The sequence below is a fragment of the Aspergillus fijiensis genome (assembly GCF_003184825.1).
Source record: "Aspergillus fijiensis CBS 313.89 unplaced genomic scaffold BO72scaffold_9, whole genome shotgun sequence".
Lineage (NCBI taxonomy): Eukaryota > Fungi > Ascomycota > Eurotiomycetes > Eurotiales > Aspergillaceae > Aspergillus > Aspergillus fijiensis.
This window is the reverse complement of record NW_024468985.1, coordinates 510891-524790: the sequence shown is the minus strand read 5'-3', so window position 1 is coordinate 524790 and position 13900 is coordinate 510891. Positions and strand designations below refer to the sequence as shown.

At 47.4% G+C, this 13900-nt stretch overlaps 3 protein-coding genes across 3 annotated transcripts; 1 reads left to right on the top strand and 2 right to left on the bottom strand.

The window, feature by feature from the left end:
• Nucleotides 1-4586: 4586 nt before the first annotated feature.
• BO72DRAFT_306862 (putative cytokinesis regulator (Byr4)) lies at nt 4587-7866 on the bottom strand. The gene is made up of 2 exons (XM_040940474.1): nt 5358-7866; nt 4587-5296 (listed from the first exon to the last, which is right to left on the bottom strand). The coding sequence occupies exons 1-2, from the start codon at nt 7723-7725 to the stop codon at nt 4719-4721; spliced, it is 2946 nt and encodes a 981-aa protein (XP_040804480.1). The 5' UTR covers nt 7726-7866; the 3' UTR covers nt 4587-4718.
• Nucleotides 7867-9142: 1276 nt separating this feature from the next.
• On the top strand, nt 9143-11022 carry BO72DRAFT_445494 (uncharacterized protein). The gene is made up of 5 exons (XM_040944056.1): nt 9143-9534; nt 9618-9835; nt 9889-10195; nt 10254-10787; nt 10861-11022. Exons 1-4 carry the CDS (start codon nt 9375-9377, stop codon nt 10724-10726), a joined length of 1158 nt encoding a protein of 385 aa, XP_040804479.1. The 5' UTR covers nt 9143-9374; the 3' UTR covers nt 10727-10787; nt 10861-11022.
• Nucleotides 10780-13744, bottom strand: BO72DRAFT_398377 (putative NADH-ubiquinone oxidoreductase, subunit G; the record flags this gene model as incomplete). The annotated part of the gene is made up of 7 exons (XM_040942089.1): nt 10780-11263; nt 11344-13225; nt 13282-13304; nt 13369-13383; nt 13440-13491; nt 13548-13571; nt 13630-13744. 7 exons carry the CDS (start codon nt 13742-13744, stop codon nt 11161-11163), a joined length of 2214 nt encoding a protein of 737 aa, XP_040804478.1. The 3' UTR covers nt 10780-11160.
• Between the last annotated feature and the right edge of the window lie 156 nt (nt 13745-13900).

The window sequence follows — 13900 nt, the reverse complement described above, 5'->3', positions numbered from 1 at the left end:
GGGGGTTGGAGCGACGAGGCAAGGAAAGCTCTTCGCAGAACACAGGCACTGAAAAAGGCTGGGGGCACGACACCAGTACTGGTACTGCGATCCTCAAAGAGTCTTGTTTTAGCTTGCACGAAACCAAGGACAAAGCTTGAGCATCAATCCAGGATGGGAACCCAGCGCCATTAAATAGTTTGAAGGAAAAGCCCGCAATCGATTGGGGGCTGTTGAAGTGATTTTCGATACAACAGCTTCCCAGTGCAACTCGGTTACAAACTTCGAAAGTGCGATATGTATCCAAACAAGATGAATTATTAGGCAGGGGTGTAATCAAGACCACCACCAACCTATCCGGGTGTGCAGGTACACCCTCTCTCCGGCATGACCCTAGGCATCAGAGAGAGAGAGACATTTGCTTATTCTTGATCGCATGAAGTGCTCCTGGCGGCCTTGGACACCGTTACCGACAGAGAAGCATAACCAGTGAACAAGAACGAAGTGCACAACAGGAGGCAATAGTAGTCAGGGAGACTATTCGGGAAATCAGAAGACGACCTGTAGGGCATCAGCTCCTAGCTCAAGGACCGAATGCGGCGAAGACATGCAGTAAGACTCTTGATAGTCAGAGAGATCTGTGGTACTTACAGGGTTCAAGCATGGAAGTCGAATTACATGAAGGATTAAGATGGACATGACATGGGCAGAACCAGGGTAATGCATAGGTAACCAGCAGGGGAGGGGGGGATTGAGGTCACAGAAAGTTGTTGAGTATAGAAGTTGGGGATCAGGATAGAAAGACACCTACCTACTTGCCTAGCCATGACTGCTTGCTACCTTTGATTAACCGGCCCTGAGATCGTGAGTGGGTTGAAATGCCAGGTAGCTAGTAGCTGTGTAAGAGACCTAACTTAGGGGTTTTTACCGCGGTACTCGGCACGCGATGCCTACCTTACTGCGCAACCTGCTGCAATTCATGATATCGATGTTTGTTGCTATAGTCACTCGCTTTCTTCCCTTCTGTCTCGCTTTCTTTCTCTTCCTTCCTATTTTTTTTCTTTTCTCATCCAATGCCAAATGTTGCAAGCTGTCGGGCGAGAATTCTCTCATCCTAGTCAGTCCTTCTTCCTCCCTTACTTTGCCAGTGCGAGGTCTGAAATCACGCCCGAGGTTAACCAAGGCAGGAGGGAGTGTATCTGACAGTTAGTGACTCTATCTCCAATAGCAAAATCCGAGAAGGTATCACCCCCGAATGAAAAAAGAGTACGAAGTAGTCGAGTATATAATATCCTAGGCTTTATTCCTTGCAGGGTCAGTTGTATTTCCGCTTTCTATGCTCAGCGTCGGGCCTAAGACGCAGAGTACCATGTTGATAACCTTGTACTGCCCGAGCAAATAGGATGCGTAATGTTTCCATCTAGGCTCCGGGATATATCGTACTCCATAGCTAACTCGACTTTTACAGGTTGCTTCCCTATGCTATCCCTGGCGCCTCAAGTGAATGATGCCGAAGTGATCAGAGATCATGCCGGGCGGTTGGTAGCTTGGATCGAGAGGTAACAGAGGCCATACGTCCCCAACTGGGAAGTGGTGCCTGATTCACCCGAAAGGGCTTTTGTCGCGTTACGCTGGACAAAAGCTTCTCGCGTTACGTGTTCTTCCAACTCCAATGCCAACGTCCCAGCCCCTGCCACCAGGAGGCTCCTGTAGTACTTCAGCTGTATGCTACAACCGACTTGAAAATGTATTGTAGGAATCTATGAGAGTTCTTGCTCACGGCAGCGCAAAAGCAAGCGGCTTTGGGTATTTTAGGCCATCAGAAGCTCCCAGATGAACTAGTCGATTTCCAAATAGCCACAGTTAAGAGCCACGAGCCGCGATGGCCGAGAGCGAGATGAGACGATTCTTTTCATGCAGGTAGCCGGGCTACTGCATCGAACCTCAGGGTGACTATAGGACTGGACCCATGAACAGGGTTCCGCCTTATTTTGTTCTCCCGCCTTATCCCTCATAATTCTTCTGCCCTTCTCCCTGACCTTCCTTACTAATCGGGTCTCCCACCGTCTACCTGTTGTCCCTAGCCCCAGGGGCAGAGTTTTGCTACTTAATTTGGGATTCAGGGTACTGTATCAGACAGTGTATGATCCAGGTTATGATGAGGAGCTGACTTGTTGTACATGCAAAGCCCTGTGCTATTGGGGCTTGCTGGCAGTTCGTAGCCAATAGCCCTCAGATCGAGCCGCCACGCCACAAGAGTCGTCCATCTTCCATGCTACCGGGGAGAGTTATGTTTGTCTCCTCAGGACTGAGGGAGGCGTGGCCATCGTGGATAACAAATCGAGCGATGCCCTCTAATTGTAGGCACGTTTACAGCATAACTGCTTACACCTATAATAATCTACGCTATCATTATCACTATGTAATGAGTAATCGTGGCTGTGATGTGATCTAGCATTCGTCACCGTACTCTGTTGACCACAGCAACCTTTAATAATTCTTTACTTCTATCCGTGATCGGGGTTTACGGCTACTTAAGCAGGCACAGTAATATACAGTACACCTTGGTTTGTATTTTATGTGCTATCACGCCTTTCCATAGTGGAAAGATCAGAGAAGGGCAGCTGATACGAGGGAGTGCACGGCAGGGCGATCAATGGTGGATTATATACCTCTTGAACCTGGCAAACAAACTCATGCAGCTATCGGAGAGGCAGCCAAAGTGTTGGCCGCAATCAGGGCGAAGGCATAAGGTGTTTGGTGAAAAGTGTATAACTACAGCGTAGATAATATATACAGCATATCATATCTCGCTGCACAAGTATAATACCTACGATTACTCAAGCAGCAGGAGTAGATCTGTGTACTGTAACGTAATCGGTAAGCGAGTGGGCCGGGCAAGCGAGTGGGCTTCCTGTGTATTACATATAAAAGAGCATATTTTGAATACTTATAATTCCACCAAGTTAATATAAACTTAATAAAAGTAATAGATTAGTCTTCTATACAGATATTTTATACAGATACTAGTATTTTATCTATTTTAAAGCTTTATTTACAAAGATGATATAAATTACACTGTATTTTTGAAGTATTGTGGAAAAACTGGTATTAAATAGCTTATAGCTAATTAAATCTGATAAGATCTTGACTATAGATTGATAATACTATGTTTTCTTATATATATAATATCTAACTATTTAAAATAGTAGTTGTTAAGCTATAGAAGTTTAAAAATATACTCTTTTATATGTAATACACAGGAAGCCCACTCGCTTGCCCGGCCCACTTGCTTACCGTTTACGTTAACTAATGTAATCGGTAAGCGAGTCGGCCATGTAAGCCAGTCGGCTATTTATATATTATATATAGAAAGCTGATTTTAATCTTTAAATAGTTTTATAATCTTAGAATATATACTTTAGAAAGTCTGTGATATATAATCTAAGAACTTAGTTAATATAATAAATTAGTTTATTTTCTTCTGAAATCTATTATTTACCAGTAGTAATTTTTTAACAGAGTATAGTTTCTGTAAGATATATAAATAGTATATATTAAAATTAATAAAATAATTAAAACTTTTTATTCTGTATATAGTAAGATTATATATATATAACTTTTAATATTCAAATTTAAAAAGATTTAATAGAAATTAGTGAAGATAATATAATTTGAAAATCAGCTATTTTATATGTAATATATAGGTAGCCGACTGGCTTACACGGCCGACTCGCTTACCAAATACATTATCAGTGTTGAGTAACCCATCTGAGATGAGCCGGTAGTTTTACAGGGCGGTCGAGCCATTAGTTGACTTACGTCTTACCTGCGTTGGACAACAGGCAGCCCGGCTTATTGGCACGGGACATGTTAACTCTGCTCCTCGGTTCAGAGCCTTGTCGCATATAGGCAAACATCCTAGAGTGTACAGTGCATACATAATCATGGATAGCAGTGGCATTCATCAACAAGAGCAATTTTCCACCGCACTAGGGACCGCACGCCACCCGGGCGTGCCTAATGTTTACGGAGTGACCATAACCATCGTATTGAGAGACAGAACAATGAAGTTGAAGTAGAACAAGATTATGGAGTGGTGCTTTGGCTCACAGGACATTGAGAAAGGTTGCTGCAAGGGCGTACCTACCTACTCCTTAGAAAGCAATATGACCTAGCCCTGGGGCCCCGGGCTGCGGCCTCCCTCCCCCCCAAATCCCCCGGAGTTAAGATCCAGGTCTTCATTACGATTTTCAGAATTTGTGTAGAATCCAGATAAGCCACTCAAAAACGTATGTTTATAGATCAACCATCTCAACATGATGTACGGTATTCCCTAACCACCGAAAGCCCCATGCTGATATATCCCACCTGACGTAACATTGTATGACCAACTGAGATTATGAAGATTTGCTTTATCCAGCCGGTACCTAAAGTTCCGCATACCCTCAAGAGTGCAGAATGTCTCGGATTCATCAGACTTTGTATGGATGATGGATGTCTGCTTAGCTAGGTGAATGTAAGTACAGTATTCGTCAATCCATCAAGGACAAAAAATTACACATTTTCTTCATAACGTCGTATAAATGAGCATGAATATGGCATTATAGGGCCTTATGCGACGGGCACGCTGTGGACACAGATTTTGATCACGTGGCAGCAGAATTGAGTCGCACCGCTGCAGATGTGGTATCTCGATCTACCGGCCTACCCTTGGCCGCAACCGCGGAAATAGCCTCTCATATATGGTGAACGTCCGGGGTATTGACAGTGCCGTTAAAGCGTACCAGATCTCGGATAGCCCATCTCCAGCCATCTCCGAGCTTTGCACAATCAAGACTCGTCCATTTTTCCACCTTGCGCCTCCATTTCTCTTCCTCAGCGCGCTGTCTCCTGATGAACTCGGGCCCAACATCAAACTCCTCCGTCATGGGCCATTCGTCTGAGGAGTCGCCGTAGCTTCGGTCGTCTCCGCTTGCTGCAAGGCAAAGGTCCTCATGATTAGTTGATGATCGCCCACCTATCATGCCAGAGCTTTCTTTCAAGTCATCGAGACCAGCAAAGACATCATCTTCGTCCTGAACAGCTACCAATCCATCCTGCCCAGGCTGCGACAGCGCCAGTTTCAGCCAGCACATACGTCGCGGGTCAAATACCATCCCGCCAACAACCTGCACATTCTGCATGGCTCCGATATTTGTGATGAGAGCGGGTGTTGGCTTTGGAGATTTTGGTGCACTTGTCTCAAAGGCACGAACAGAGCTCTCATTCCCCTCCCAAGAGAAGGATTTCGGATTGTATTGCATACCATTAATCGCTGGAGTGTAAAATCATTAGCGACGGTTTTCTCACTTGCCGCGCGGGAAAGCCTGACTTACACTTGGCCTCCTGTACACCGGTGCCCAGTGGCTTAATTAGATGGGGCCTAGAAACATGTAGCGCAGTAGCTTTACCCTTCTTGCCTCTGCTAGCAACCGAGCTGGAAGGCATCCGGGAGATATTGGAGGTTCTAGCGTTCGAGCCAAGAGGAGGAAGTGGATGGCTCTCGCGAAGTCTGGAATTAGATGACAAAGAGGCTATGCGCTGTTCCCTCGCATTTCTTGATGCATTAGTGTCTCGTGCAAATCTGGGGGTATTATCGAAGTTGACAGATACGCCCAAGTTACTGAAGGTTGACCGGGAGATTGCGTCTGCTTTGGGAGAAACAGTCGGGTTGCGACCCAGCTTATTTCTGAATGATCGTGGGACACCCCGTCCGGAGGGATGCTTCACAAATTTACTTTCCGCAGAGGTAGATGTAGGCAAATCATCGAACAGAGCCAATTCCGATCCATCTCCAAAATTCCGCCGTCGAGTTGGCCGAGTGAGTGTCCGTTTAGTAACAGTGGTCAAGGCCTCTGGACTAGATTCAGAATGACTCCTAAACATGTCGTGACAATTTCGCGAGGATCGAGCGGCGTAGCTTGTAAAGAAGGAATCGTTCGAACTGTCAAAATTATTTCGACGATTTTGACGGTGGTTTTTAAGGCTTGCATGGTGCGACTGCTTTTCTGACGCTCCAGCGGGGATGAATGGCACTTGTGCTTTTCGCATGAGCTGTTTCACGTCGTGCCCCAAGCGATCTACTGGGGTTTTAGGACGGTGCATAGATTTGGACAATGAACTTGAGACATCCGAGTAGGTGGAAAGACATTGACCCAAGGGCGACGTGGCGCTGTGCTGTGCATCACGCATTGTTGGCATTGAACGCTTCGAGGCCAGATACCTGCCGAAAGGGACACCGTCGCTTGCAAAAGGTTCCTTGTTCATTCGACTTGTGTGCCGTCGATGAGACGTCGAAGATTGCTGAACAGAAGGGAGGCTGGACACAGAATATTGTGCTGAATGGTTCCCAACTAGGGTCTGTAATTCTCTGAACTGTGAAAGAGGCGCACCACTCTCGGAGACAGTCTCTAAATGTGTCGAGTGTGGGCGATCGGGACCGGATAGACGCGGAATCCGAGATTTAGGAGATGTTGTCATGTTAGTGAACGTGAGAGTCGTGGTGGAGTGTCGCACAGGACTTCGAGAGTTTTCGGGTTTGCACTTGATATTCGGGTTTATCGAAAGCCTTTGAGGATCAAATAGTCCGTCCTCAATCTCAAGTCCGGAAAAAAAATCGTCACTCTTGTTTGAAGCTTGACTGACACAAGGAGGCTTTGCGCAAGCCAGGTCCTGATCTACAGGCCCTCCCCGTTTTTTGAAATAAGATTCTAAGTCTAAAGGCTCTTCAGGAATAACGAGACCATCGAGGCCGTCGTCTTCACTTTCAGCCGTGAGACAGCTAGAAGCGCTCGGGCTCACAACAGACATAATTGACGGGTTCGATCGATGCTCGCTAGTGATCCCACCAAACCGGACCCCAATACTGCCTTCGGACCAATCTAACTCGATTTCTTCCGTAGAAGGGCTCAGAGGCCCTGCACTGGCCTTGCGAGGAGTAAGTCGCAACGGTAGATCACCGTTTGGCAATTCAAAGTCTTGCTCGAAATCGTCCCCTGAACAGTAGTCCTTATGAAGCATGAAATTATTGAAAAGCGAGGGCCTGCCCGGCGAACGAGGTCTCGCAACTTTGATTGTAGGGACATCATGAGCGTCGTCCGTAACGTCGTCCATTCGGGGGATTTCCGGGATTGACAAGGCCGGTTGTAGTCGCGTTGAGATGTCATTATCCCATGTAGCTAACGCCGATGTTTTGATAGGACTCACTGCAGCGGAGCTGACTTGTCGTAGCGCCTCAGGAAAAGACGTATCCAAAGGCCCTCTCAACTGCAGTATTCCGTCGGGACCAGGAAAATCCACGTCATCAGCCCAATCGTCGACCGTGTTTGTGTTTGTTTTCCTCCGCCCAAGGCGTTTGATGGTACCACCAACAAGGGCTGATTTAGGGACATTTATAGGCAGAGGTATTCCGGCATTTTTGGCAGAGGCAACAGCCTCTTCATTGATCACCTCATCATTGTCCAGCAACTGGACTTGCCAGTCCTCATCGCCACCGCCGTTTGATTCCAAATCAGAGCGTGCAGAGCGACGAGAAGATATGGAGTCCCGATGCGCTGAATGATGGGCCGATGAGTTTGTCACAGAGGTCGCACTTGATGCCGCGCGCAGCTGGAATCCCTCATAGCATTGCAGGTCTTCATCGTCATCCCAACACTCGATCGATTCCTCGTCGCCACTTCGTAATTCGAGGGTCAAAGCAGCCATGTTCCGCGTAAAAGACCATCTGCGAGAATTAACACAATGTCAAGGGTGTTTTTAAAGATTCGATGACAGGCTCAGGGCACTCCAGCGCTGACACGAAATTGAAGGAAGCGAGTCATCCCGCGCGGGGGAGGACCAGTCGATCGGCAGATGCTCCTATACGCAGCGTCAATAGCAGAAACGAAATACCCTTTAGCCCAGCCTGTGATTGCTCGTGTAGGTCAATGATGAAGTGGCATGGAAATGAGATGGGGGACAGGAGGGTTATAATCAAAACGGTGAGATATGCTTGGAGCTGATATTGAACATATAGGATTTGCAGTCTTAGCAGCCGTCAAGTTGACATGTTTGCACAAGATTGAAAAGATAGGACTCTGTGGGCGAGTCCAGTATACGAGATCCACGAAACCTTACGTAGCACTCCTAGCCGCGCAAGGTAGTAGGCGCGTGATAGTGGTGGTGGTAATGGTGGTAATGGTGGTGGTAATGGTGGTGGTGGAGGCGACGGCGGCTGGACGGATTCCGCTTGGGTAATGTGCAGCACCTTATCTGAAGTAAGGGTAGGGTATAAAGAACTTGAAGGCTAGAAACCATGCACCCACCCACTGAGAACTATGCGCTGAACATTATCCACGTGAAATAGGGGCAAGGCGGCAATCACAAATCAGATATTAACGAGCATCGCTAATCTCCTTAGAATCTCGTTTGGTAAAAATTTCCGCCGGACACCCGTAATGGGCGGTGATAGCCATCAAGTTCATGACCATTGAAGTATCTATTGCTCGGTATGGTTTTAATAGCGCAGAGTGCGTAAAGTGAGTCAATTGCCAATCAAGCAAACAAGTTACTTTTGGACGTCTTCTCACCCCTGTTGTTGATGGATGTTGATGGATTTAAGGGACGAAGTCGACCGGTATGAATAGATCTTTTGATGGCTACTACCGGGACTTGAATATACTCGGTTCGGTTCTTTACGATTGTTGTTTTTAGCCACTGCCATCGATCTATCGCCTCTATCTCAGCTCGCACCGCTTCCTATACAGAAATGATCTGAGGTTCTTTAGCAAATGATACTTACAGCTTGAGATGAAACCGGCAGATTTGAAATTGCTAATTAAGGCTTCACTGACAATCGTATATGACCTTACTGAGTACGTCAGTGGTAGAGTTGCTAGTACGAGAACATATACGGAGTACTCTGTATGTATAGATAATAAGCGCGCAGTCTGTAGTGTTTCGATGGGGTGCGGGAGTCTGTGCGGAGGACGGCAGAGCAGCCGAAGAGAGCAGGCGGTAAGGTTGTCATTGCCTACATCCCCCAACAAGATATAACACCTAATTAAGTTTAACCTTACTAGCTAGTGTTAAGATAGTTACCTAGTTAATTAAGTTAACTAAGTTACGGAACATGACTAAGTGAAATACATCAAATCACTGGGAGTCTATTCTGACGGAGTCAAGAGTGTTGCCTATAATGCTGAGTAAGTGAACTTAGCTAACTATCGCTCCTCATGATTCAATACGGGACATATCAAAGTGTGCCCAGCAAAGACCCGTCAAACGGACTGAAGATATCTTATCCTATATTTCACCGGCAAGCAGCAAGCTGTGTCTTGTGATCTTCCCTCTGGACATCCAATCTGTAGACCAGTATGTCTATCAATAACAGTGACCTATCCCCGCGGATTCTGCGCTTTCCGAGATCCGATGAACCCAAAGCGTGCGTACTGCTGCACGTTACCCGTCGTGGTCCTTCCGCACTAGATCTGGATCTTGTTGGGACAGAAGGAGAGTGCCCGTTCACTGGGGCAGGTATGTTGAGTGCTATCCTCCAAGCGAAGGGAAACCTGCCTCTTCTATCAGTCGCATCATATGCTAATGCTATTCGCTGATAGTACGGCAGTCTCACCTCAACTCGTATCGCTCAAAGAATTATCAAGGTACCGAAGACGACTGGACTCGAATCATTCTCCATGTGCTTGGACAAGCAGAACAGTGTGGGAAGGAGCAGGATTTGCTTGCAGGGCTAGAAGCGTTAGCCATCATAAGTGGCTCCGAAATCCAGGATAAAGAGATAAAAATCGTGATACGGAAGAGAGTACAAACAATAACTGTATGTTCAAGTCTAATCCCGCCTCCACTAAGTGCCCCCCTAACGTAACCAAGCAAAAATTCGGGACTTTAGTATTGAAGCAAAACGACGAACAGACCATCCACCTCTATGACTGGACTTCTACTTCGGCAGAGAGAGCTGGTTTCCTCGAAAGACGTTGTTCAGGCCTCCTGGATCGCTACCGCGCTGCTGAACAGACCATCAAAGATCTCGATGCCCAGCTTAACGAGCTCATAGGCGCCAAGACTCGGCACGAAGAACTGCTAATGAACAACTTGATGCAGCTTCTCAATGAGAAAAAGTTGAAAATCCGCAACCAACAGCGCGTAATAGCCACCACGGAGGTTGCTCCAGAGGAAGGTAGGTGCTAAACGCGATATGCTACATATTTCTAAGCTGACAAATGAGCAACTAATAGAGTTCCGAACTCAAGAAACACAACCGGGCGGATCTAGGCAAACTACTGCTGCTAAGAGGCGAGCGAATGGTTCAGCTTCGACACCGTCCTATGAGGTGTGGGGAAGTGGTACCGGCTTCGAAGATTCGGAAGATGACCGGGCTAAGCGCCACGATAGCTCTAAAGCGGTGTCAGGCACAAATTCAGGCACAGACAATGAGCCGCCCTTGATGCACCGGCCTTCAGGGGAAGAAGATGAGTCCACTACTGACGAAGACATGCCACCCCTGCCAAGTCACGATCCTCGGATAAGCAACTCTGGTCCACAACAAACTCATTCGCAGTCCATAAGCAAAAAACAATTGACTCCACAGCGAAGAGAGCTTCCCTTTCCGAGGACGAGGGGAAGTGCGACAGCTACTGTACGAATAGATCGACATGAAAACAAAGAAGCCAAGGACAACATTGGGGAAACGGATGATGATGAATTATGATATTAACCTAACAGCCAAAGCTCCAGACCATTTAAGGCAATAGAAATGTGGTTCTTGATTGGTACTTGCTTTCTGCATGATCCTTTGGAGAAATCCAAGCGTAGCAGATCTTAACTAATTATTGTGCAATGTAGACACACATTTGACAGACAATATCCCAGCGTTGAGATAAGAATATTCCGGGCTTGCCGTACCTCCAGCTATCATTCAGATTTTCTTATGTACAACTTGACCACTGCTGGTGTGGTTTGAGACTTATCTTGGCGTGATTGGGAGCTTCAAGACAACGCGAAACGAAAGCACAGTACTCAACTATAATAACATTGGACTAGGGCAAAAGCAATAAGGAAACAAGTTGTTTAGGTGTTACAACGACAACGCCTAGACCACCAGACAATAAGTAGAAATCGGAGTAATAGTGAGAAACCTGACATCTAGCCGTACAAAGCCTTCGGGGACATCTCCCCAGCAGCCATGAAGTTTGTCTCCGGATTTCCGGTAGCCTTAGCGGCAGAGCAGCGAGCCATAGTCGGGGAACTGAGATAGAGTTAGACCACAAACAGCAATTTACCTCAAGCAATAAGCATCAGGGGTGGGGGGGCATGTTAAGCACGTACCTCCGGGAAATTGAGTCAGTAAAATAGAAATCATTGATGACTTTCTTGAAAGGCGTATTAGTGGATTGAGTGCCCTTGTTCTGATCAACTAGTTGGACCTTGCTCAATGAGCTCAACGATGTAGGTTCAACCACGTCATATCGGCGCATGACAGGGCTGATCTCTTCCATACGGTCGCGCAGGGCCTCAATATCATCGTAAGGAAGAGGTATGTTAAGGAATTCACTGGCAGCACGTATGATCTTCCAGTCATCGCGGGCAGCCCCAGGCAAAGAAGTTGCAGCTCGAGTAACTTGGACACGACCCTCTGTGTTGATGTAGGTCCCTGACTTCTCAGTGTACGCTGCGCCGGGTAGAACAACATCCGCAAGCTGAGCGCCCCTATCACCATGATGCCCTTGGTAAATGACAAAGGCGTCACTAGGGATTTCGCTCTGGGCGACTTCATCAGCACCAAGAAGCCAAACCATCTTGGGCTTGCTCTGGGTAATTTCTAGAGATGGCGTAGTGAAGCCCACTTCATAGGCAGCTGCACGGGATGCTGCGCGCTGGAGAACGTTGTATCCTTGCCATTCCGAAGTAATGAAGTTGTTAGCGTGTTTCTCTACGAAATTGCCAATGGACTCGAAAATCACTTTGGCATCCGGGTGTTCGGCCGCAGCACTGCCAACGATAATCATAGGTCTTTTGGCCATAGAAAGCTTCTCTCCGAATTTTCCAGAAAGAGCAGCTTTCAAAGCGGAAACGTCTGCCCCAAGGTGCTCGAATTCGAAAGTACTTTCGAATTCCTCGCCAACAAGCCCAATTTCAAGATCTGAGCGAAGATATTGCTTGCGAATACGCGCATTGAGAACGGAAGCTTCATGGCGAGGGTTCGTGGCGACCAAAAGGATTGCATCGGCCTCCTCAATTCCATAGATCTTGGAGTTGAAAAGATAGTTGGAGCGAACATCAACACCGTGCGCAACCGGGGAACTGCCACCTGGCTGATCCAAAGCAAGGTTGTCGGACCCAAGCTTATTGGCCAGATCCTTCATGGCCACTAAGGTTTCGGCATCGACAAGGTGCCCGGCAACAGCCTTGAACTCATTTTCCGTCACATGAAGTCGCTGATGGGCTGATGAAATCTCGGACAAAGCTTGCTCCCAAGTCGCGGGAACAAATTTCCCTTCCCGACGAATTAGGGGCGTTGTGAGTCTTTGAGTCTTAAGGCCATCACAAGCAAACCGAGATTTGTCGTTGATCCATTCCTCGTTGATATCATCGTTCAGCCTCGGAAGTATCCGCATCACCTCCATGCCTCTAGTGTCTATTCTTATGTTCGACCCCAAAGCGTCATGCACGTCAATAGACTCAGTGTGCTTCAATTCCCAGGGGCGAGCACGAAAAGCGTAAGGCTTGGAGGTAAGAGCTCCAACTGGACAAAGATCGATGATATTGCCAGAAAGCTCGGAGTCGAGGTTCTTCTCCAAGTATGTACCGATTTGCATGTCGTTTCCTCTGCCGGTGGTGCCGAGTTCGGGGGCTCCGGCAACATCATTCATAAATCGAACACAACGCGTACAGTGAATACAGCGATTCATAGAGGTTTTGACAAGAGGCCCAATATTCTTGTCTTCGACAGCACGCTTGCCTCCGACCTCGTGGAAACGTCCACGGTCAGCACCATACCGCATAGATTGGTCCTGGAGATCACACTCTCCACCTTGATCGCAAATTGGGCAATCCAGGGGATGGTTGGCAAGAAGAAACTCCATCACTCCTTCCCTAGCTTTATGCACCAGTGGCGAATTGGTTTTGACGTTCATGCCAGGCTGCACAGGCCAAGCACATGATGCCACAGGCTTAGGGGCCCGTTCGACTTCGACGAGACACATACGGCCTGTGAGAAAATCAATATTTGTATCGAAACAGAAAATTATCCGAGCTCAGACATACAGTTACCTGCAATCAAAAGCTTCCTGGAATGGTATTAGCAAAGCGTGTCATTCTGTTATGAAAGACGTTATAATGATGGCGGCTTACTCGTGGTAACAATATCTATTCAAGTCAGCTAATTTGCGTTCACCATATCTTCATTGAGTACTTATTCTTACCTGGGTACTGTCGCACCTGCCTTTTCACAAGCTTGGATGAGAGCCGAGCCAGCTGTTCAAGTCATGTAAGAAGGGAATTCAGAGACTGCACCAGGGAGACCGAGTCACCTTCTACCGAAACTTTCTTTCCATCTGAAGGGATGCGTTAGTAGAGGCATTTTGAAGTGGCTTCAACATCGCAGAGACTGACCGATAGTGAGTTCCACCTCGGCAGAGCGAGGGAACGTCGTTGCGAAGGTCCTGAGATGGTTGACCTTTGGGACCCGGATGAGCCGGGCGGCCGCACGATACAGCTGCGGCCGCATAATGTGAGGAGAGTCAAATGTGATAAGGGTGAACAAGAGCGGCATCCACCTGGAGAGTAGGTAGTAACAGGGTGGCAGGACAGGTCCTTTGTTGGAGAGAGCACTTTTGGTCTGGCTCGGATTCTGCCAGACACGAGCCGGGGCGTCACTCGCAAA